We start from the raw sequence: 23,564 nt of genomic DNA, 5'->3' as shown, positions 1-23,564 counted from the left end.
CACACACACACACACACACACACACACACACACACACACACACACACACACACAGATTGCTCCTTAGCGTTTACACATTTTAACTTCTTGATTGCACCGAGGTGGTAACATAACGGGATGTAGTGTGTGTGTGTGTGTGTGTGTGTGTGTGTGTGTGTGTGTGTGTGTGCGCGTTTGTGTGTGTGTGTGTGTGTCTGTGTGTGTGTGTGTGCGCGCGTTTGTGCGTACGTGGCGTGTATGTATAAGTACTTGCATGTGTGCGTGTGAGGAGCACGTCTGGGTATGTGCGAATACGAGGACATGCCTTGGGGAAGTTTCTAAACATGTCTATTATCACTGACCCCCAGTGCGTGGCCTAGGAAGATAGGAATGGTACCGTTAGTAAGTTAGAACGTGGCCTTGGGTCAAGCAATGATCGACCACATACAACAACAGCATACAACATGTACATAGTAGGACAAACGAGGTTTCCTGTATTGCAAAGATTTAAGTAGTGCGCGCTCTGCAAGATCATTGATGGGTTCAATTAATGGAAACAGTCATGTGGGATACGATATATGCATAATTACCCAAACAGCTATTCTACACAGCTATTCTCCCCCCTCCCCCAGACACACGAGAGTAGTGAACTGTGACCTACAGGTACAGAGTGATGCTTGGCAGCAAGGCAGATGGCCTGTGCTCCGTTCAGTGCCTTCAAGCTGGTAACACACACACAACAACAGCAGAACACACAGCAAGGCAATCTCGTGTGCTTACACAATGACATATCTAGCCCATGACAACAAAAGACGCAGACAAAACCCGCAAACACCGCACTCCAGAGAGCATTCAGAGATGACAGCACACTGCACTGTGCCGGTCACTGAAATCTGAGGTCATGGACAAGTTAGTGACCTGCACCAGAGCACAGCCCACTGTTTGATGGTCTGGGGCTGCACAGCGCCCGCTGCTAGTTGGCTAACACCACCGGATTTCATTGAGCAGCACTGTACGAGTCAGTATAGAAGACTGCTATAGAGGTTTTTCGAAAAGTGGTCACGTGCCGGTCCCGCGTGGGCTCAGGTGACCTTGAGTGGCAAAAAGACCGTGACCTGGTGACAGCTGCACTTTTTGGTTTGAGTTTGCACTATTCCAGTATTTCTTTGCTGATTTGACGATCAGATTTGTGCTTGTTTGTGCGTTCTTGAGAGGGTACCTGCTTGTTATGACTGCTGAAATGGAGCCTAGAGAATTTGGAAAAATCTACGGTGAGCTGGACGAAGTAGCCAAGAAGCGGTATCGCGAGAAGCTTGACCGAATTGTTTCAAATGTGTCCGATCCGTACGTCCTCTCCAAAAATTCTGCCGTGGAGTTTTTCCCGAGTATCGAGTGGCCTGATGTTTATAACTATCTTGTAAATACTCCTAGTCCGTACACCAAAGAGTCCTTGAAAGCCTACAAAAGTCTGGATGCTTATAATTTCGTAAAATCTGGCTGGGTTGGAGACGTCCTGTCGTTTCCTGCAAATGCTGACAGCACGAAATTTTTCGTGACAGCTTCGGTCAGGCATTCGCAGACTGTGTCTGCAGATAATCTGAGGCCTTGGGTAGCCGCGGAGAAGGACGGAATCGTGATTTGTGCGCATTGTAATTGCATGGCTGGCCTGGGCGAAGCGTGCTCGCACATCGCAGCTTTGCTCATGAGCTTGTCTGTCCGTACGTCCATGGCAGTGGAGCCTGCATGTACCTCCCTGCCTTGTCAGTGGATTGCCCCAAGCATGAAAACTGTGGAGTATGCTAGGGTCATTGACATTGATCTTGCTGTGCCCGACCCAAGGAAGGATAAGAATAAACAACCAAGAGCTACCAGCAGAACCGCCAAGAGCAAGCCTGCTCCGTTTGACAATCCCACAGCTGAGGAAGTTGATGCCCTATGTGCCTCTCTGGATTCCGCCGGCTCTTGTGCGGTGCCGAGCACTATGCCTGCCTTCTCTGACCGGTACGCTCCAAAGGATCAGGACGGCTGCCCACCATACCTGGTAGACGAGCTCTACAATGACGCACTGTTGACAGCCAACTTTGCCGATGTGCTGCAGCACTGTGAAAAAGTGTTCAGCGCAATAACTGTGACTGCGGAGGAGGCAAAGGCTGTGGAGAGGCTCACAAAGGACCAGGCTACCTCCAAGCAGTGGTTTCGCTACCGTGCTGGCAGGGTAACAGCATCCCGCTTCAAAGCTGCTACGCGCACCAATCCCAGCAATCCATCCGTGTCGCTCATCAAAGCCATTTGTTATCCGGAGGCGCAAGCGTTCACAACTTCAGCCACTAAATGGGGCTGTGAGCATGAGGCCAGTGCGCGTGAGCTGTATGTAAGGAAGCAGGGGGCTGTTCACAAGGAGCTGTCTGTGACTGAGTGCGGTCTTTGCCTGTCTCCTGACTTCCCGTATCTTGGGGCAAGCCCAGATGGCTTTGTCAGTTGTGCATGCTATGGGGCCGGTGTGCTTGAGATCAAGTGTCCCTATTCATGCCGGGACAAGGCATTCGCTGATGCTGCTGACGAGAGCAAATTCTGCTTGGAGAAGGACCCGTCTTCCTCCGGGTTGCTGCCACAGCTTCGCCTAAAGCACGACCATGCCTACTACTATCAGGTCCAGCTCCAGCTGAAGGTCTGCGCTGCCAGACACTGTGACTTCATAGTCTGGAACAAGGAAGAGCTGCACGTGGAGCGCATACTTCCTGATGCGCCGTTTATGGCTAAAGCCTTGGAGGCAGTTGTAGATTTCTACAAACTACCGGAACTAGCCGCTAAATGGTATTCAAAGAACTTTGATAGCTTACCTGACGGACCACCAGCAGCAGCGGGCGCATCAGCCACAGTGGGTCTGCCACAGACTACATTGTCATCGCCGGGTGGTTGTTACTGTGACGGGAAAGAGGCCGGTGAGGTAGCGAAGTGTGCTAATACTGATTGCACTCGCCGCTTCTTCCATGTGAAGTGCCTAGGCCTCAAGAAGAAGCCCGGTAAGAGCTGGCATTGTCCTGAATGCCGCAAGGCAGCTCGCCAGAAGAAGTCGAAAGCTTGAGGAGTGGTCCTGTTAGAATTATGTGCATGCATCCTGAAGATTGTGTTGGTGCTTCTCTCTGCTCAAGTAACTGTATCTGGCTGGACTTGTCCCCTTGTCTGTATTGTGTACGCATCACTTTGTCTGCACTGGTGTCGCGACAGTCGATTGCTTTGATTCATGCTGGCTGGCTCTTTATGATAATAGTTCCGGTGTACCAGCGCTGCAGCTAGCGTAGGCTGTGTGTGCAGCCCTATATGCACTTGCCTTTCACTTTTGTAAGCTCCTTCACTGCGTGTGAAAGGATGAGATTTGTTTTGTAGTTCGTGGAGTGAGTTAGCCTTTTCTCCCATGCAAGTAGCTTGCCGTGTTCTCGCTCCTTTTCCTTTGCTATAATGTATTTTGAAACTCGGGTATTGAGCCAATAATAAAAGTAGAAAGGAAAAGGACATACAGTGGTGGAGAGTTACTCTTAACTCGTTTCCATATGTCCTTTTCCTTTCTACTTTTATAATGTATTTGTAATGTATTTCAGTTTGCTGATAACAAGATGAGTTTACAGTCTTCTCTCGAGTGGTAATTATTAACAGGTCCTACCTTTCAGGAATACTGATACTGAGGTATTGTCCAGCATTCACTGATCATGCCTGTTCTTCATTTCACAGTCTGCCGTATGGTATGTACGTTGCTCAAGTCTACCCCTGACAATGCCGTCATCCTGCAACTTGTACAGTTACATTGTATACGCATGACGTCGCTGGATATCTTGTGTATGGAGTATGGCATAAACTAGTTTTCTAATTTTGAGGTATTCAAATCGTATGTCAGTAGCGATTACACTGTTGTACCTCATCAATCACATTCTGTATAATTATTGTGTGAACCAGTGTCTTCTTTTAAACCAAGATCCTCTCCATAGTGAAAGCCATTGGACCACCACTCAGACTTTGTTGTGCCTGTGAAAGGCAATTGCGGCAACAAGAGAGATACACTAAACTCCCAATTTGGCTGAGTTTGACTCCTGGGAAAGGGAATGGAACCCCAGCATTGAAGTGGATTTACACCCAAAGCTCATCCACAATCGAACAAGTTCAACTTGTCTGGGTGCCGATAGTGTTAGTTTATATGCAAATATTGAAGTTCACATTGCCGAACACAAAGACAGTTTCATTAATCATGGTGTACAGCAGTTTTCCATTTGATGCTATTAAAAAAATAAAACAATACATTCACAGTTCATCGCATAGCCGGCCAGTTCAGGCATCCAATGGACATTGAAACAGGGTGCCACCAGACATAGGCAAAATAACTGACACTCGTTGATATGGCAAGCAGAGCTGACATTGCACGACCATGGTGGCATGATGAGTTTCATGACCAAGATAATAACGGCAACGTGAATAATGAGCAGAGTACCACAATGCATAAACCCGTTGCAGCAAATCACAATCATCTACAAACTACTATCACAGTGCTCAGTTGAGCGGCACAACAGATTTGCAGCAATTGCACAAAGCACAGCACACACTAACAATACGATCAATCATGGACTCCTTCTCATCCGTATCATGCTTCAATAGGGTGATAGGTAGGGTTGACTGCAAGATGGTATACTTCTGCCGTAGCAGGCCGATCACCCTCTCAACGTGGATACGCACATTCGCGATTTGGCGTGACTGCTCGAGCTCCTGCCTTCTCAGCTGCTTCTTCCCCCTGGTGAAGGAAGGGATGACTAGTTTGGCACAGTACATGCCAACGTTGTCTTCGATAGTAAATCCACGATCCGCCATGACTTGATCTCCCGGATTGAGGAGCTTCAATAGGCCACAGTTCTCCGTCAAATGCTTGTCAGGTGTTCGTCCGCCCCAAGCCTTGGAGATGAAGGATATGGAGCCTTGGGGTGTGACAGCAACCAAAAACTTGACAGTGTTGTGGGATTTGTAATGTGAAAAGGTGAGAGCTCTAGCCATAAGATTACGTGGCCTCTCCATAAATACCTCGAAACAGTCGATTATGCAGACGCAGCGACCGAACTGTCCGCGGAAGCTCCTCGGCATGGTCTTCTCCAGGTCACCATGGTTTGGCCAGCGGATAAGTGGGCGTAGCCGGACGAACATCACTTGAATCCACTTCTCAAATATCTTTGTGACAGTGGCCGGACTGATGCCAAAGCGGTAAGCCAAGTCCTGATGCGCGAGGTTCAGTCTAAGTTTCATGAGCACGAGGATGAATTGTTGGAAGAGGGACAACTTGCTATGACCATGGGCAGAGAGAGGCTTTGACACATAAGAGAAGACAGTTGACAGGATTTTCACATCAGGCAGGCCAGTGTAGTAATGGACTTTGGCAGGGTCATTTTTGAAATTATCTTCAGTGTACCCATAAGACGGCTGCTTCAGCTTCAAGGTGGCGTTCTCCAGCTCCAACTCCGTCACTCGGGCCTGCAGTTTCGCTACTGATGCCTTCAACTGCTCCTTTTCACTCTCCAAATCGTGAAGCTTGCCCATGGTGAGATCTGTTTGGCAAGATTTTGAAGTGGACGCGGATTCAGCAGGATCAGGAGTAGGAGTTGCTGCAGTCGATTCCACAGCCTTTGTAGCGCTTTGATCAGCAAACAAACGAGTCCGCTTTGCACGCCGGTGGTAAGCCTCCAACTCCTCCTGCATTTTCCTCTTGACTGGGGACCGTACAAACGTAAACACACGTGGTACATAGTCTGGTGACAAAGGCTCATCACTCTTCGCCCCGCCGATAAAATGCGCTCCACATAACCAGCTGTGCTTTCCTGGTGTCTAGTTCTCCCTTCGCAGAGCAGTTATCCACTTTTCCCTGCGCTCAGGTTCACTTTCTTCAGAGGGCAATCTTGTCCAACCTTTGTCGCCCTTTTTGAATCGTCTCGTACAGCCAACAGCCGAGCAGCTCTTCCCCATTTCGACCTTGATCAATGTCGGTTACACAAACAAAGCGCTAAAGATAAACCTGAAGATCAAGCGTAAAGCGAAAATGGCCAGTGTGGACTGAGTGGATAGCAAAGAAAGACGACAAGCCGTCAACAAAATAAATAAATTGAATTTGGCGGCCAATCTCGATCTCACTTGATCTCATCTTTTGCCACTCAACACGCCAGCAGCTGCGCCGCGTGGGGGCGTGTGACGTGATTCGAAAAACCTCTATAGCTGGTGATCACTAGCACTGTGCCTGTGTCTGTGTCTGTGCACCAGCTAGGGTCACGTCACAAACACACACATATGCATACTGAGGCAGGCACTCCTGCTGGACTGCTCAATGCACACACCCACTCACCCACCCACCCACCCACACACTCACCCACCCACCCACACACTCACCCACCCACACACACACACACCTTTCGACCTTTTGATGTCCATCGCCAGAGGCGATGATAGCGATGCTACAGCAGAAGCCATAGCAACTTGTTCTGGGATTGCACCATTCAACAGTTTGCAAGGTTGAAGAATTGACTACCACTGATCAGCCTGGTCTACACCACACAGCTATGAAGTGGCTCTTTCTGGCCAGTGAATCCCTACTTTTTGGTCTTTTTCATTTTTTCCGCACACACATCCTGCCACACACGCACACACGCACACACACACACACGCACACACACACACACACACTCGACTCAGATTCAGACATGCTCATCGCGGAAGCGATGATAGTGAACAGCTATGTTAGACATAGCAACTTGTGCTGGGATTACACCATTCAACAGTTTGCAAGGCTGATGAGTTGACCGTCACTAATTTTTAGTCTGGTATCCAGCACATCGAAGTGGCTCACACGCACACATGCATACACACACTTTCTCTTACCCTCCATCGGCCATGATAGTGTGTGTGCCGATGATAACAGTATTGACCCTGGCCATCATAGCAAACACAGCTGCATCAGAGATGACTACCGTGTTGATACCATCGTCACTCAGTAACTTGGCCATCTCATGACCCTAACAACACACAACACACAACAGCAACAGCAGCAGAGAAATGTTCACAACGATTCAACTCGGCAGTACTAAGGGATCGTCGCAAAAGTTTTTTTGTCGTCCCTGAAACGAACATGATTCGTTTGGAGGGGGGGGGGGGGGAGGGGGGAGGGGTGCGAGCCAAAATCGCAAGTCAACCGACACTGTACATATGACATGTACATGCATGCGATTTTCGTCGTCCAGCATAGCAAGCTGTGTTCGTTTCAGAGGGAGGGGAGGGGTCTGAGTACGAAATGAACGGATGTTCGTTTCAGGGACGACAGAAAACTTTTGCGACGACCCCTAAGCGATCACCAGTTCAATAAACCACATGCATGATGTCATAGCGATGCCATCCGGGTACACTTTTCTGGATGATATACAGTGAAACCTGGTTAGGAAGAACACTGATAAGACAAATGATTGCCTAAGAAGAACTAGTATTCGTAACTGTATTGGACAAAACCCTGTGTATTCACTGGGTAAAACATAATATGGATAAGAAGAACTCCCGTGTCGTATCCATGCATATGACACGTGGCCTTTTAGGCCTCTACGTGACAAGTCTGCCTTATTTAGGTGTCTAATTATCTCCCGTAAACGGATTCATAATCGCCTTTATTTTATGTTTTCACACAGGGCCTGGGGCCTTCCTTATTTGGTATACCCTGTTATTTCCCCCAGCTGGCTCCCGCTCTTTATGCTATCGATATCGCTTTCCTTCTCTCTCTCTCTCTCTCTCTCTCTCTCTCTCTCTCTCTCTCTCTCTCTCTCTCTCTCTCTCTCTCTCTCTCTCTCTCTCTCTCTCTCTCTCTCTCAACTTTCGTCTTTACGACAAGTCACGACTTCTATTCTTCTCGTTGGTAACTATCGTTCGATCATTATGTCTGACCGTAAGATGTGAGTCTCGATGTGAAGGTATTGTGTGTGTGTGTGTGTGTGTGTGTGTGTGTGTGTGTGTGTGTGTGTGTGTGTGTGTGTGTGTGTGTGTGTGTGAATGCAGGTGCTGTATATGTGAGGGTATGGCGTGTGAGTGTGTGACCAGGTGTAGTGTGACCCGAACATGTCTAAATATGTCTGAATCGCGAGTATATGTGGTGTCGGAACGTCTAGTAATGAAATTATAGTTAGGGCCACCACTGCCCGGCCTTGTAATATGATAGTCTTAGGTTAGTCATGTTGGTTCCGCGGCTCCGGGGCTTAACTCCAGGTCGCCGGACTACGACATTTGGCGCAGTGAACAGGATCCGATACTATGGTGTACTATTGTGTGCTGTGTGTGTGTTGTCATCAGTACTGTAGGGTCCCATCACACCCTGACGGTGCAACTCACGCCAGGTCACCCCGCAAGACAACGGGCGGCAAGGAACGCTGCCGCCCCGCATCGCGACGGTGGTAGCAGATGGGCCCTCAATAAGTTCCGAAATTTCAAGAATAGACGAAACGCGGTCAAGGCGCCACGGTTTCGCGCGGTTCGGGACACCGCCGCCCGAACCAAGCTCCGAAAACATACCTCGCCGTCCCGCCAGCGACGCAACTGGGCGCGGGTACTGAAACTCCGGCAGAAAAGGAAACAGCAACCCGACGAACGAATGGTGGTCACCCCTCGGTCCGTCGACCCCTCGGCCGTCGACTCGGGTCTGGACGATTTACAAGACTGGTCGACGACAGAGATGACGTTAGAGGAGTACTTCCGTCAGACCGAGGGAAACTGGCTGAGGGTCGAAGACCAGGAATGACCGTCTCTAATCTCAGCCAGGTCGGTGAGTTAGCATACCCGCGCGGCTGGTTGTTGTTTGTTCATTGACCATTGATGACTTGTTTTCGTTTTTGCTTCTTGATTATTGTGGTTGGGTATGGCATTCCTATGATGAACTAGTAGGACGGAAAGTAAGACATGTGGAATGGTTGCGGCATTCCCGTTATGGGAGTACGTACCGCCGCATGCGGTGCAACGATCCTGAGGGTGCCGCCGGGTGCAATCGATTGATTGCATCGTACCCGGTATTGGATATGGGCTTGGTGTGGGCCGTACGGCATTTCCGTTGCTACCTGCTGGGTAGAAAATTCGCTATACGCACAGATTACCGTTCTCTGGAACATTTGGCTAACTTTAAAAATCCACCGGCGATTGTGGCTCGCTGGCTGGAATTTTTGTCTGAATTTGAGTTCACCATTATGGACAGGCCGATCGCACGCTAACGCAGATGCCCTGTCACGCCTCCCTGACTCTTCGACGACGCTGTTTGTAGGGGCCGTGAGTGACGACGCTGGCAACATCCCCACACCCCTCATCCGCGGTTCAGCTGGCCGTGGTCAAGGTGGGAAACGGAGCAGAAGAAGGACCGAGATCTCGCCCACTTAGTGTCCTGGATAGGTATGGACTCTCCGCCTTGCCCGCAAGACACGATGGGTAGCAGCCCTGAGGTACGTATTCTGTGGAAAAATCAAGAAATGCTGGTCCATCATGAGGGGGTGTTGTGCCGTCGTTGGGAAGACCCCTGCCCCGGTAAGCCATCTGTCTTGCAAGTCGTAGTCCCCCGACATTTACGTTCTTTGGTCTTACAAGAGTACCATGACCAGGGGGGGACATACGGGTTCTACACGCCTGCAGGTGGGACATACGGGTTCTACACGCCTGCAGAAGAAACTGACTCAGCAATTTCACTGGGTAGGCATGAAAAAGGATGTCCTAGATTGGGTGGCAAGTTGTTCTTCCTGTAGCAAATTGAAAGGTCCCGTAGGCAGAGGGTCTGGCGCTCCACTACAGTCTTCCTGGACGGGGTATCCTTTTGAGCGAGTAGCAATGGATCTGATCCCCGATTTTCCGGAAACGGCGGAAGGGAACCGTCATATCTTGGTTGTAGTGGACTATTTCACTAAATGGGTGGAAGCTTATCCGCTTCCGAGAATGGATGCTTCCACTATTGCTTTAGTGTTCGTAATTATAGTTACGGCCACCACTGCCCGGCCTTGTAAGGCGATAGTCTTAGGTTAGTCATGTTGGTTCCGTGGCTCCGGGGCTTAACTCCGGGTCGCCGGACTACGACAATTGCGAACAAATATCATCGGTCCCTTGATGTTCGTCCTAAAGAGGTTTGACTGCAGGTGCTTTCGATAGATGTTTGCCGCAGTTTTGGTGCTTTGCAGATCTGAAACAGTACAGCACTTTGTACTTCGAAGTACACACTTTGTCATCGTGTAGCAGGTGTACAGTGATGCCAAGAGTCCATAGGCAAGAGTGTGCAACGCCACATAAATGTCTGTCACGACTCGTTTTCAACATTATGTCATTTTCATGTAGCTGCGCGTGCAGGCCGCGACATTCGCTACATGAAAATGCACATGAAAATGACGTAATGTTGAAAACGAGTCGTGACAAGACCCTATCGCCCGTTGCACACTCTGGGGGTTGTGGACTCTTGTGATACACTGAAACACAATGAGCACAGCTAGTGAGCAATAACTGATAGGACGTTAGGACCAGTACCTAAAGACTGCCATGGAGTGCTTGACTGCTTGTCAACGAAATAGGCCTTGAAAGGTACGGTCGTCTCTCCAGCACTTTCTGGTTTCTAGCCAGCAGATTTTTCAGCAACCAAATTGTCCCACTCACACACACTACGACAGTTAATGACAACAATTTGCTAATCCCAGCTCGCACCCTACCTATTCCTACACAACTTCACAGCACATTGTGGCAGACTAGACTGGGAGTACTGTTGTTGCTCAGAGACATCATCCTACCTGAAATGATGGTGCCGTTTCAGCAACTACCACCTGGAACTTCCTCTTGCGAGCGGCACGCTGGAATGCAGCAAACGCGTGCACACACAAACGCGTGCACACACAAACGAGTGCACACACACACACACACACACACACACACACACAAGTGCGCACACACACACGCACAAAAACAAGTGCGCACACGCACACACACACGCACACACGCATGCATGCATGCATGCAAACAAACACATGCATCAACTATGGGTGAAACAACAGACGTAATTTCCTTATCGGCTAGACTCAATGCTATCGACTGCTTATCGAGTGACATTTCCCTCATGCATGAGTACAAAAACAGCATACTTGTATTTAAACATACATACATGCCTATACATGTTCAACCACCCATGCACAAGCAGCAAAAGCACATTAGGAACATATTGGAGGTTCAAAGTCCTAGTATTAGCAAGAGTACATGAAACCCAGAGTGTGAAGCTTCTGACTTTTCCTGCACGAGTGTCTGTCACGGTGAAATTCCGGGATTACATCATATTTGGTGCAAAGGTGGGAAGTGGCATAGCGTGTATAACTGAGCTGCAGTTGCACGGAAAAAGACTTGCGTGTACATACAGCATCACTAAAAAAGATGCAATCACGGAAGTTCGCCGTGACGGCAACCCATCAGACAACCCATCAGAGCTGCACACTCTGGGTTCAACTTTCATGTACTCTTTTCATGTACTCTTTTCATGTACTCTTGGTACAAGTATTTACACCACACTCTTTTATACCACACTAAGTTAGTAGCACGTTCAAGGCCTATACAAGCGAGTTGGGGACAATACAGGAGTACTCCCTCACTAAGGCTGTGTTTACATGAGGCGTTTCAACCCGGGTTGAGTTCGACCCGGGTCAGATTTCAACCCGCCATGTGCACAAAGTGAATGGCGCGTTTACATGACGCATTGCGCTTGACCCGGGTTGAAATTTCGAAGAAATCGTACAAACGTACTTCTGTGCGTATCTCGCGCCAGGTTTGAACAGCACTGCAGATGCAAATTTCGCGCGAACGGATTCACGTGACCATGCAGGACTGTAGAAGTGGACTTTTGGCGGCATATCAGTATTTGACCCGGGTCAACTGTCTTCATGTAAACGCTCACCTCTTTTGTCTATCGTACAGACTTTCAACCCGGGCTGAACTCGACCCGGGTTGAAACTTCTCATGTAAACACAGCCTTACAAATAACTGTTACAGTGGGGCACTACAATACAGTGGGGTAGTACAGTACAATACAGTGGGGTAGTACAGTACAATACAGTGGGGTAGTACAGTACAATACAGTGGGGTAGTACAGTACAATACAGTGGGGTAGTACAGTACAATACAGTGGGGTAGTACAGTACAATACAGTGGGGTAGTACAGTACAATACAGTGGGGTAGTACAGTACAATACAGTGGGGTAGTACAGTACAATACAGTGGGGTAGTACAGTACAATACAGTGGAGTAGTACAGTACAATACAGTGGAGTAGTACAGTACAATACAGTGGGGTAGTACAGTACAATACAGTGGGGTAGTACAGTACAATACAGTGGGGTAGTACAGTACAATACAGTGGGGTAGTACAGTACAATACAGTGGAGTAGTACAGTACAATACAGTGGGGTAGTACAGTACAATACAGTGGGGTAGTACAGTACAATACAGTGGGGTAGTACAGTACAATACAGTGGGGTAGTACAGTACAATACAGTGGAGTAGTACAATACAATACAGTGGGGTAGTACAGTACAATACAGTGGGGTAGTACAGTTCACGTGAAAATATATACAGGGGCCATTTTTACGAAAAATGAATTATGTATACAAAAATATATATATATATATATTTTTTTTTTGATAAAGCACCCATTTTGATAATCCAGGGGATGGCCCACGCCTGGTACTGCCACTGCATTATAAATCATACGTAATGACTGATAAAAGGTGTGAAGCAAACTAATAACAAAAGTGTAAATGAAAATTGCTGTTAGACCACACGAATGCCAAGTCACACTGCAAGAGCTAGTGCCCTGGAATCACTGCCTCCGCAGCAACAAGAGAAGCAGGGGTGGTAGAGTCGACGGAGACCTTGAGGCTGCGGGATCCACGGAGACACATGACGCTCGCCCGGAGGAGCGCAAAGCTTAGGCGGCAGCGGACCCATGCCATCACCACGGGGTAGTACAGTACAATACAGTGGGGTAGTACAGTACAATACAGTGGGGTAGTACAGTACAATACAGTGGAGTAGTACAGTACAATACAGTGGGGTAGTACAGTACAATACAGTGGGGTAGTACAGTACAATACAGTTTTTTTTTTTTTTTGAGCGGAATCGGATCTTTTTTTCGTTTGTGGCGGAGGCCGAATTTGATTGAGTAATTATACTAAAAATGTTTGGCACCTATGATCAGGGGATGGCCCACGCCTGGTAAAAAAAGTAAGTAATTTAAAAAAATAATAATAATAAGAGGTTCTGTGTTCCGGCTCTCCGCCTTCTCCGCGAACATAAGAGAACTAGAGGAGAACAAACAAACACAAGAAGCAAGAATGACACGAAAAGCAGAAATTATGAGAACATGGTATAAATGAGCACGGCCATCAACCTCAACAGGGGATAGCCGCCTCGGCAACAACAAGAGCAGCTGAGTCCGCGGCAAAGACCGGTGCAGAGAGCCGCCTAGCACCCCTCAGGCACATCACACTGGATCGGACCAAGGCAAAGCTGATTTGACACCGGATCGAAGCCATCACGGCACTGTAGGCCTCTCCGGTCTTGTCGGCGATGAGGGACGCTATCCTCTTGTACAGAGAGGTGGCAGATTTCCCCATGCCTCCCGTAGTGGAGAACACGGCGGGAACAAAGCTGGAGTGTTCCACTTCTCGGATTCTCTGCTCATAGGCACGGCGCTTGGCTTTTTCGTGACGGGTGTAGCTAGCAGCAAGTGAGTTGAGGCGATTCGAGGACGCAAAAGGGTTAAACACCCGGACATCAATGTAGGTGCGCTCGAACCGCCCTCCCCAAATGCCACTAGCCACCACGTCAAGGCGGGCTTGGTCGTCGCCCACAGCAGTACGGTACCGGAGCTGCTCTCCAGTGAGTGGCTGCAAATGTGGCTCAATAGCCACCTGGTGGCCAACACGCTTCGCAAGGCGAGCTGTCACATCGCGTACCTCGTTGTGGCGGAGGGTTGGGAAACCGCCTAACGGGCAGGAGAGGGCATGGCTGACGGTGAACTGCTGTCCACAGGAACATGATGTTGGCAGTCGTACTGGGTGCCAGCCATACCGGAGGTGCACAGCATCGCGGAACTCAGCCTTCGTGAGGGTGAAGCCGTGGGCCTTTAGGGGCCGGCAGGTGAGCCAGCTGGATGCCCCCCGCTCCGAAGCAAGGTCGATGGTACGTTGAACCTCTGGAGGTGCGGCAGAATGCAGAGCGACGGCCTCGGCTTGGAGTGATGTCTTTGCCTTCGCCCTCAACAGCTGCTTGTTCTTCCGCACTTCCTACAGTACAATACAGTGGGGTAGTACAGTACAATACAGTGGGGTAGTACAGTACAATACAGTGGGGTAGTACAGTACAATACAGTGGGGTAGTACAGTACAATACAGTGGAGTAGTACAATACAATACAGTGGAGTAGTACAATACAATACAGTGGGGTAGTACAGTACAATACAGTGGAGTAGTACAGTACAATACAGTGGGGTAGTACAGTACAATACAGTGGGGTAGTACAGTACAATACAGTGGGGTAGTACAATACAATACAGTGGAGTAGTACAATACAATACAGTGGAGTAGTACAATGGGGGGGAGGGTTTCTGAGGGCTTTTGCAGGGTAGGCACGCGTTTTTGTAGCTGTAGTTTTTCGGTGGATTTTCCGGCTCCAGCGCGGCTCCGGCATAGGCCGGCAAACCAGCTGATGCAGAGTGCCACTTGCTGCCGGTGCAATGGCAGCGGCACCTGCGTCCGGTGTGAATGCCACAAGGGGGGTCGAGGATGCAGGAATTGTCTCCCATCCAAGAAAAATCGATGCCGAAACAACAGCTCACCCGGCCCGACATCCCAACCGTCTCAACCGTCATCTCAACAACCACCGCCCACAGCGTTAGTGACCCGTACCGTACCAGTTTTCGAACCAGCTACTCGACCGACAGCAGAGGATAGTAACCCACCGTCGCCTGCTCTCCAACCGTCGACAGCCAGCCTCTCAGGTAGATCTACTTTAGCGGGACACATCACCCCCGTACAAGACCCTGTTAACTCCGGTGCTGACTCGGCGGAGCTCCTTCACGTACAGGATCAGGTGACCCACGGCACAGTCACGGACAGCCAAGTAGCTCTCCTTGCGACACTGGCGGACGATGCGACACTGGCGGACGATGAGTCCAGGGAAGAACCCCGCTTTCCTTTGCCACCTTACCAGAACGCAGAGTGTGACCTACGCATAGGGAATTTTGATCTCGATTCATCCCGCCAGGTGATCAACGCAGCGTATGCTGAAGCAGTTCACTTCCGCCCGAATCTGTTTAGTGTCCCATCGGGCGCAACTGGTGAGAAGTATGTTAACATCATAGCTCGTCTATACCAGTGCTTTGGTGATGCAGCGGCAGGCGAGGGTGTGTCCATCAAGGTAGCGATGGTGGCTACACAGGTTCTGCTTCAACAGCCATATCGTATGGTAGACAGCCGAGAGCATGCTGATTGCCTCCAACGCAGACTGTCGAGCTGGGATACTGGAGATATCGATGAGTTGATGACTGAAGCTCGTACAATCCAACAACAGATACGAGACTCGAGAGGCTACAAACAAATTCAGCAGGGAAGAGCGAGCAAAAGACGACAGTGACGCAAGGAGGTTTGCCGCCTTGGTCATGGATGGAAAGATAGGCTCTGCCACACGTATGCTTGACGGCGACAGTAAGGGCGACCTGCATCGCCTGGACAATGTCATAGGTGACCACACCGTTCGAGAGATTCTTCGAGAGAAGCATCCAGCAGCATCACCTCTAAACGAAGACGCAGTTATGGACGGAGAGCCTCTGCCTCAACCACATCCGGTCATCTTCACGGCACTCAATAGGGACGTTATTCGCCAAGCTGCGCTGCGCACGCATGGTGCAGCCGGGCCTTCAGGCATGGACGCAGCCAATTGGCGAAAGATTTGCACTTCCTTCCGCTCAGCCTCGGATGCACTCTGCGATGCTCTGGTTACCTGTGCCAGGCGAATAGCTACCAAGTATGTGGACCCCATCTCACTGGAAGCTTATGTGGCTTGCCGTCTAGTGCCTTTGGACAAGCAGCCAGGTGTTCGGCCTATCGGGATCGGGGAAGTCGTTCGCCGCATTCTGGGCAAAGCCATACTTCAAATTGTTGGCTCGGCAGTAGAGAGTGCTGTTGGCTGTCTGCAGTTATGCGGTGGGCAAGAGTGCGGCGTGGAAGCCGCCATTCATGCGGTGAAGACCACCTTCGATGATGACCACACGGAGGGAGTCCTGTTCGCGGACGCAACGAACGCATTCAATCGCCTAAATAGAGCTGTTTGCCTGCGCAATGTTCAGCGGCTATGTCCTGAGCTCGCACCAGCTGTTATCAATACCTACCGCTCCCCAGCTCACCTGTATGTTGGAGGAGAGGTGATCCTGTCTTCTGAGGGCACCACTCAAGGAGACCCATTGGCTATGCCAATGTATGCGCTTGGCACAGTGCCACTGATCCGGGAAGCCGCCGCAGCTGGGGCCATGCAGTCCTGGTATGCCGATGACGCAACTTCAGCCGGCGCTCTCCGACGAATGCGCACCTGGTGGTCCATCCTAGTAGATCGAGGCACCAGGTATGGTTACGACATCAACCCGTCAAAGTCCGTTCTCCTCGTGAAGCCACAACATCTTGCGCTAGCAACAGAATTGTTTGCCACAACCGGGGTCAACATCCGGACGGACGGCTATCGTCATCTTGGTGCTGCCCTAGGCTCTGCCCTGTTCTGCGACGGGTACGTGTCGCAGAAGGTTGACACATGGTGCACAGAGCTGCAGACCCTCGCCAAACATGCGGCGTCTCAACCTCAGGCTGCTTACGCTGTCCTTACCCATGGTCTCCGCCATAAGTGGTCATTCCTTGCGAGGACAATGCCAGCCATCGCGGACCTCTTGACACCGCTGGAAAACTCCATCAGGCAAGTTTTCCTCCCTGCACTGACTGGTCGCCAGGCCCCTGGCGAGGAAGAACGTGCCATCCTGGCGCTTCCGTGTCGTCATGGTGGCTTGGGAATTCTAAACCCAGGGACCCTTTCCCAGCAGTACGACACGTCTACGGTTGTCACCAGACCTCTAGTCGAGCAGCTCCTTCGACAGGAGGAATCCATCGAGGAAGTTGTTGCTGCCACCAAGGCAGCCAAGGCGGCCCAACGCACAGCTAATCGCCAAGATCAGGCAATGGCCCTCTCCTCTCTCAGGGATACCCTGAGTGACGACCACAGGCGGACTCTGGATCTAGCCGCAGAGAAAGGTGCCTCCAGTTGGCTCACTAGTCGGCCATCTCGCCGGTTCCAGTTTACCATCCACAAGGCTGGCTTCCGGGATGCCCTATGTCTGCGCTACGGCTGGACCCCTCCCCGGTTGCCGTCTCACTGCACCTGTGGAAAGCCCTTCGACACCACCCATGCCCTATCATGTGCCATCGGAGGATTCACTGGGATGCGCCACAACGAGCTCCGGGATCTAACCGCTAATCTGTTGCGTGAGGTTGCGCATGACGTCAGCGTGGAGCCAGAGTTGGAACCCCTCTCTGGTGAAACATTCCCTCTCCGGTCGGCCAACACGGAGGCTCATGCTCGTCTTGATGTGGCAGCACGTGGAGTGTATGGGAGTAGGTTAGAGAGGACAATGTTTGATGTTCGGGTGTTTAACCCTTTTGTCCCCTCCAACCGAAACCTTACTCTCCCGTCTGTCTACAGAAAGCACGAGCAGGAGAAGAGGCGTAAGTATGAACGGCGAGTCCTGGAGGTGGAGCATTCCTCGTTTGTACCCGTGGTTTTTGCAACCACTGGCGGCCAGGGGAAAGCTGCTTCGGCACTCTTTGCCAGGATTGCCAGCAAGCTGTGTGAAAAGCGCCGTGAACCTTTCCCGGTTATGATGGCTTTTGTACGGGCGAAGATCTCCTTTTGCCTTGTTCGAGCAATGGTTGCCAGTCTACGTGGTCACCGTCGGAACCCGCCTCGACATCTGTCTGGTTCGGCTGTGCTGGCAGCTGCTGAATGTGCCCTGGTGCCATAAACGGTGTACATGATACAGTACAGTTTCTTTGGTAATGGTGTTTCATTTACTTTTGTATTTTCAGTTCGTTTTCTTTGTATTTAACTCCTCATTGTTTTTTTACCAGGCGTGGGCCATCCCCTGACTTCATAGGTGCCAAACATTTTACGTTTTTCATTTCTATTTTGAAAGTTAATAAAAAATTACCGTCACAGTGGAGTAGTACAATACAATACAGTGGAGTAGTACAATACAATACAGTGGAGTAGTACAATACAATACAGTGGAGTAGTACAATACAATACAGTGGGGTAGTACAGTACAATACAGTTGAGTAGTACAATACAATACAGTGGAGTAGTACAATACAATACAGTTGAGTACTGACCTTGAGAAACGTGAGAACAGTAGTAGACTTGCCAAAGGTCATGATGACTTCATCAGAATGGATGTGTTCTAGAGCTTGCTGCGCCACAAGATCAGCACTGGATGGCCACAACAGACACAACAACCACACTCACACACATACGCACGCACACACACACACACACACACACACACACACACACACACACACACACACAGCGGTAACACCAAGACAAAGATGTTGAAACACCAGCATGTATCCGTGCATATACTCATTATTTATAACTTATAAGGAATGATATTGCTGATGGATAGGTTGCCGCCTTCACAAAATTATCGAGTGCTCTACATTAGTAACAGTACCCTATGAAATATCCCTGCTTTTAAAGTATGCTATTATGCAGATACGTCAAGATGGGGAGAAGAGAGAGAGACAGAGGGGGGGGGGGGGGGGGGAGAGATAGGGAAAGAGACAGACAGACACAGACAGACATGGATAGATAGATAGAGAGAGAGAGAGAGAGAGAGAGAGAGAGAGAGAGAGAGAGAGAGAGCGAAAGAGAGAGCGCGCGCGCGCGCGCGCGCGCGCGCGAGAGAGAGAGAGAGAGAGAGAGAGAGAGAGAGAGAGAGAGCGAGAGAGAGCGAGAGAGAGCGAGAGAGAGAGAGAGCGAGAGAGCGAGAGAGAGAGAGAGAGAGAGAGAGAGAGAGAGAGAGAGAGAGAGAGAGAGAGAGAGCGAGAGAGCGAGAGAGCGAGAGAGCGAGAGAGCGAGAGAGCGAGAGAGCGAGAGAGAGAGCGAGAGAGCGAGAGAGAGAGAGAGAGAGAGAGAGAGAGAGAGAGAGAGAGAGAGAGAGAGAGAGAGAGAGAGAGAGAGAGAGAGAGAGAGAGAGAGAGAGAGAGAGAGAGAGAGAGAGAGAGAGAGAGAGAGAGAGAGAACAGTCTCCTTACCCTGAATCTATGTCAGGCAGTAACTCCTCATTGATGTAGACAATAATGGATGCCTGGAATGCACAAGAACACACAACAATTGCCAGTCCGTATTACTCAAAGCGGGAAACACAGCTATGCATGTACATGTAGGCAAGTACTTGCAACATAACTGAGCCATAACTAGTTAGGAAGAGAACTTACCTTCAAAGATGGAATGGATGTTTTGTAGTCCTCCTCCACCATATCACGTAGAAACACCTGCAGATACGCAAGCATACATACATCAGATTACATCATTTGACATGACATAATCAAGAGCAACGCCTTGGTTTGAATGCTGCAATTTTTACTCCTGATAGCACATGGGGCTAGACAGAGTCAACGCTACAGAAAGGCCCATACCGGGTACCTTGGATTACCTAAAACAGTGCCGATGGTGGTGAAAACAGTGCCGATGGTGGTGAAGACCTGGGACCCCAAAGCCTGATTCATACTTCATTTCGCGTACAGAACCATGCTACTGTGTCGCCTTGGACTAGCATGATGAAGAAGTTTGAAATACACAATCATGTTGATCAGCAGCACAAATGACAGTAATCACAAGCCATGTGTGTCGTATGTACTAAATACTTTCTACATTGCGTACATGCTGTTCATGGCGTTCAACAGGCTTTGCATCCTTGTCCGCCAAAGCAGCAGAGGCAGACGCCTCGCTACTGATTTCTCAGCTGCTCGCAAGTCTTCAGTGATCGGGTATATTCATCACGAACCATCTTCATGACTGTAGTATGTACAAAGAACACACACACACACACACAAACAAACAAACAATAAGTATACCCATTACAGAGAACAGTGGCAGTAAACTATGCCAGGCTTTGTAACACGGGCTGGCATTCATGATTTCTACACAATAACACAGCTGCATGCAAGGCCTAGCCAAACTTGACAATTACTACTTGTAGTAAGTTATGCACGGCCTTACATCACACAACCTTAAGAAATGGCTACTTCAAACTGCACATATTCTGTTCTCTCTCTCTCTCTCTCTCTCTCACACACGAGCACAAAGACACAGACACACACACACGCACACACACGTACACACAAATTGCCCCTGTAGCAGTAGTGGTTGCAGTACTGTAGCCGGACTGGATGGAACTCACACAAACACAACAACAGTAGCAGTAGCAAGCTAAAACAGCCAATGATATACTTACCTCTTCTAAATGACATTGGCAATGGTAGTCTCTGTACAAAAAACACACATACACAAACACGCACCCACGTACACATCCACATACACACAAGTGAGTGAATGACGAAATGGATCAATAATTATTACTTTTATTAGTGCTGTGAGTGAGCTTGGCCGTGGGTAGGCAAGTACACGAGAGAGAGAGAGAGAGAGAGAGAGAGAGAGAGAGAGAGAGAGAGAGAGAGAGAGAGAGAGAGAGAGAGAGAGAGAGAGAGAGAGAGAGAGAGAGAGAGAGAGAGAGAGAGAGAGAGAGAGAGAGAGAGAGAGAGAGAGAGAGAGAGAGAGGAGAGGGAGAGAGGGAGAGAGGGAGAGGAGGGAGAGAGAGAGAGAGAGAGAGAGAGAGAGAGAGGAGAGATGGAGAGATGGAGAGATGGAGAGAAGAGAGAGAGAGAGAGAGAGAGAGAGAGAGAGAGAGAGAGAGAGAGAGAGAGAGAGAGAGAGAGAGAGAGAGAGAGATGGAGAGAGGGGTCACTGACTCACCTTCTGGGTGGTGGCTGACAAGTTTCTTGCCTTCTTCACGAATCTTTTCCAGTAGCTCACTGCCAGCAACAAGAAAGCAACATCATTCAACAAACTCTGTGTTTTAACTGAAAGTGAACACCCACCTTCAGAGGTCACCAGTGCTCTGAGGAACCCAACAACTAGTTCAACATACGGTGCAACCTGCTCTAAGCTAAGGACACCTGAGATGCAGACACCTGGAAAAGAACACTCGAGTAAAGAACACTCTCCAGACTATTCAGAATCAACATCTTCAGAACTCTTCCACTAGTGCTTGTATTGCCTGCTCATCAGGTGGAATACAGGCAAACAGAAACTGACCAGGCTGAACAGTGAAATTTATACTGTACTGATGTGATAACAACAGCGCAAAGATGATAAGCCAAAAACAACGCGGCAAAATGCATCGCTTCATACACATAGAACAATGACAACTCGTTAGTTGTGTCCCTTTGTTGTCGCAGAAAGTTACATGGCACTCTTTTTGTAAGTTTGTTCACACATGCACCTTTTGTCATTCTGGTCATTCTATGAGGTGACGCATTCTATTGCGTCGTTTTTGGCTAATCTTATCACATCACTAACAGATACTGTGTAAAATTCATTGTGGCAGCTTGGTCAGTCTCTGTTTGCCTGTATTCCACCTGGTGAGAAGGCAATGAAAGTGCTAGTGGAAGAGGAGGTTTGAAGATGTTGGTTGCGATGAACCTGACGCGTGTTCTCTTCTTGAGTGTCATTGCATTTTGCGACTTTTGTCTCCGAGAATACGTTGAAAAGCAGAGCTCCCACGGTAGTTTATACCGTATACTAACACCTGTTCAGGAAGACCACCTGTCAAGGAAGACCACCTGTCCTGGAAGACCACCTGTCAAGGAAGACCACCTGTCCTGGAAGACCACCTGTCAAGGAAGACCACCTGTCCTGGAAGACCACCTGTCCTGGAAGACCACCTGTCCAGAGAGACCGGCAATCTGCTCCTCATGGGATGGTGCAAAACCCAGGCTTGACTGTGCACTCTTTCCAATAGAGATCACCTAAGAAAGCAGGCAGCTAGAAATACATCCAACGGACAATGCATGTACTTTCCTCAGGGTGTGCAGACTCTCTACTGTAGCCACAGTTCATCTTTCACACAATTATACACCACTACCCAAAAACGGTCTCTCAGCTACTGTACAATTCTCCCAAATAAATTCAATCCAAATTCTCGGGCCTGGCCGTTTTTGAGTAGTGGTGTATCATTGTGTGAAAGGCAATGTATTTGCTGCAGAACAACCCTTGAGAGTGTGGACTTTACATAAGCTATGCTCTCACTACATTGGTCTCCTGGTCATGGGAAGGATATAAAATTTATAAATGAAATAAATTCCGAGGGCTCCGTATAAATATGATCCTTGCACCACTTGTCTTACCCGGCATTCGACCATCGTGTTTGTGAAATGATCTCGCGCATCAATAGGAGAGTGGTCCTGCCTATTTGAAAAGACCGCATTTTCCTGAAAGAAGCAAGCGTACATAAAAAAGCACATGTTATATTCTATTGCAATGGGAATGGACTGTACTTAAAATTCCCCTGGCCGTTAAAAGTTATGCACAGGAATACTGCCCCCCCCCCCATCTCTCTCTTATTCATCTACATGACTGTATTATTACACCTGCTTTGTGTCCTATACACGGACGAATTACTAATTTATTGACAGTATTGTCCACACATCATTGAGTACACATACACAAAATGTACACATACATTTTTTAAGAGAACAGAACTGAGTCAGAGAGTAGAGAGCAGCGGTTAATCTAGTGCATATAATACGGTGCTAGAAACCAAAAAGAGGTCTTCTCTTCAAAGACCAACTACTCAAACTTCCAATTCAAATTTCAGTTAAAAGAAATGGACGAATATACAGAAGACTATCAAAATACTCTCACAAATAAATTATTGAGAAGGACATATTCGCGAGGCTTTCGTAAAAGGAGAGATGAAAATGAAGAAGGAAAAGAATTCCAAACGCCATCCCGCTTCAAACAAAAGTAACACTTACCCTCGTCTTATTTCAGCCGAAAAGGCTTCCACATTTTTAGTCACATCATCTGCCATATCGAATCGAATGTTTTTCAATTATCTTTCCAGCCGGTAAAACGTTAGTGTCAGAAGAGCAATTCCACTGAACAGCTACAGCCGAACGAAGCTCAACTCTTTCAAGGGCACTTACAAGGTAAAGACATGAGAGTGGGAGCAAGAATAAAGTCAGGGAGGACGAATGATCCTATCATATCAGTCACTGGCAAAATCAACGAAATGACTTGAAAACTAAAAATACAATGAGAATCTATTTGTGGGATCAGCTAAAACCCCGTATCGCGTGCTCAACTTCTCAAGATCGATAGCTTTTGCCGAAAAATGGAGAAAATCATGCTTTTGTACCGCGGGGAAATGGTCCT

General features: G+C 48.9%; 1 protein-coding gene across 1 annotated transcript in view; it reads right to left on the bottom strand.

The window, feature by feature from the left end:
* The window catches only part of LOC135829195 (translation initiation factor eIF2B subunit beta-like), a 28,845-nt gene extending 5,312 nt beyond the window's left edge, over nt 1–23,533 (bottom strand). Inside the window, exons 1-11 of the mRNA XM_065341601.1 lie at nt 23,165–23,533; nt 22,535–22,618; nt 21,102–21,160; nt 20,592–20,614; nt 20,010–20,084; nt 19,565–19,621; nt 19,382–19,434; nt 18,458–18,554; nt 10,782–10,841; nt 6,880–7,013; nt 641–701 (exon numbers count right to left, since the gene is read on the bottom strand). Of these exons, the coding sequence (XP_065197673.1) occupies nt 641–701; nt 6,880–7,013; nt 10,782–10,841; nt 18,458–18,554; nt 19,382–19,434; nt 19,565–19,621; nt 20,010–20,084; nt 20,592–20,614; nt 21,102–21,160; nt 22,535–22,618; nt 23,165–23,220 (759 nt within the window). The 5' untranslated portion in view covers nt 23,221–23,533. The remainder of the gene's footprint in view (nt 1–640; nt 702–6,879; nt 7,014–10,781; nt 10,842–18,457; nt 18,555–19,381; nt 19,435–19,564; nt 19,622–20,009; nt 20,085–20,591; nt 20,615–21,101; nt 21,161–22,534; nt 22,619–23,164) is intronic.
* Between the last annotated feature and the right edge of the window lie 31 nt (nt 23,534–23,564).

This window comes from Sycon ciliatum, chromosome 13 (assembly GCF_964019385.1).
Source record: "Sycon ciliatum chromosome 13, ocSycCili1.1, whole genome shotgun sequence".
NCBI classification, from domain to species: domain Eukaryota; kingdom Metazoa; phylum Porifera; class Calcarea; order Leucosolenida; family Sycettidae; genus Sycon; species Sycon ciliatum.
The sequence above is the reverse complement of the archived record's forward strand: the minus strand, read 5'-3'. Positions and strand labels throughout refer to the sequence as shown.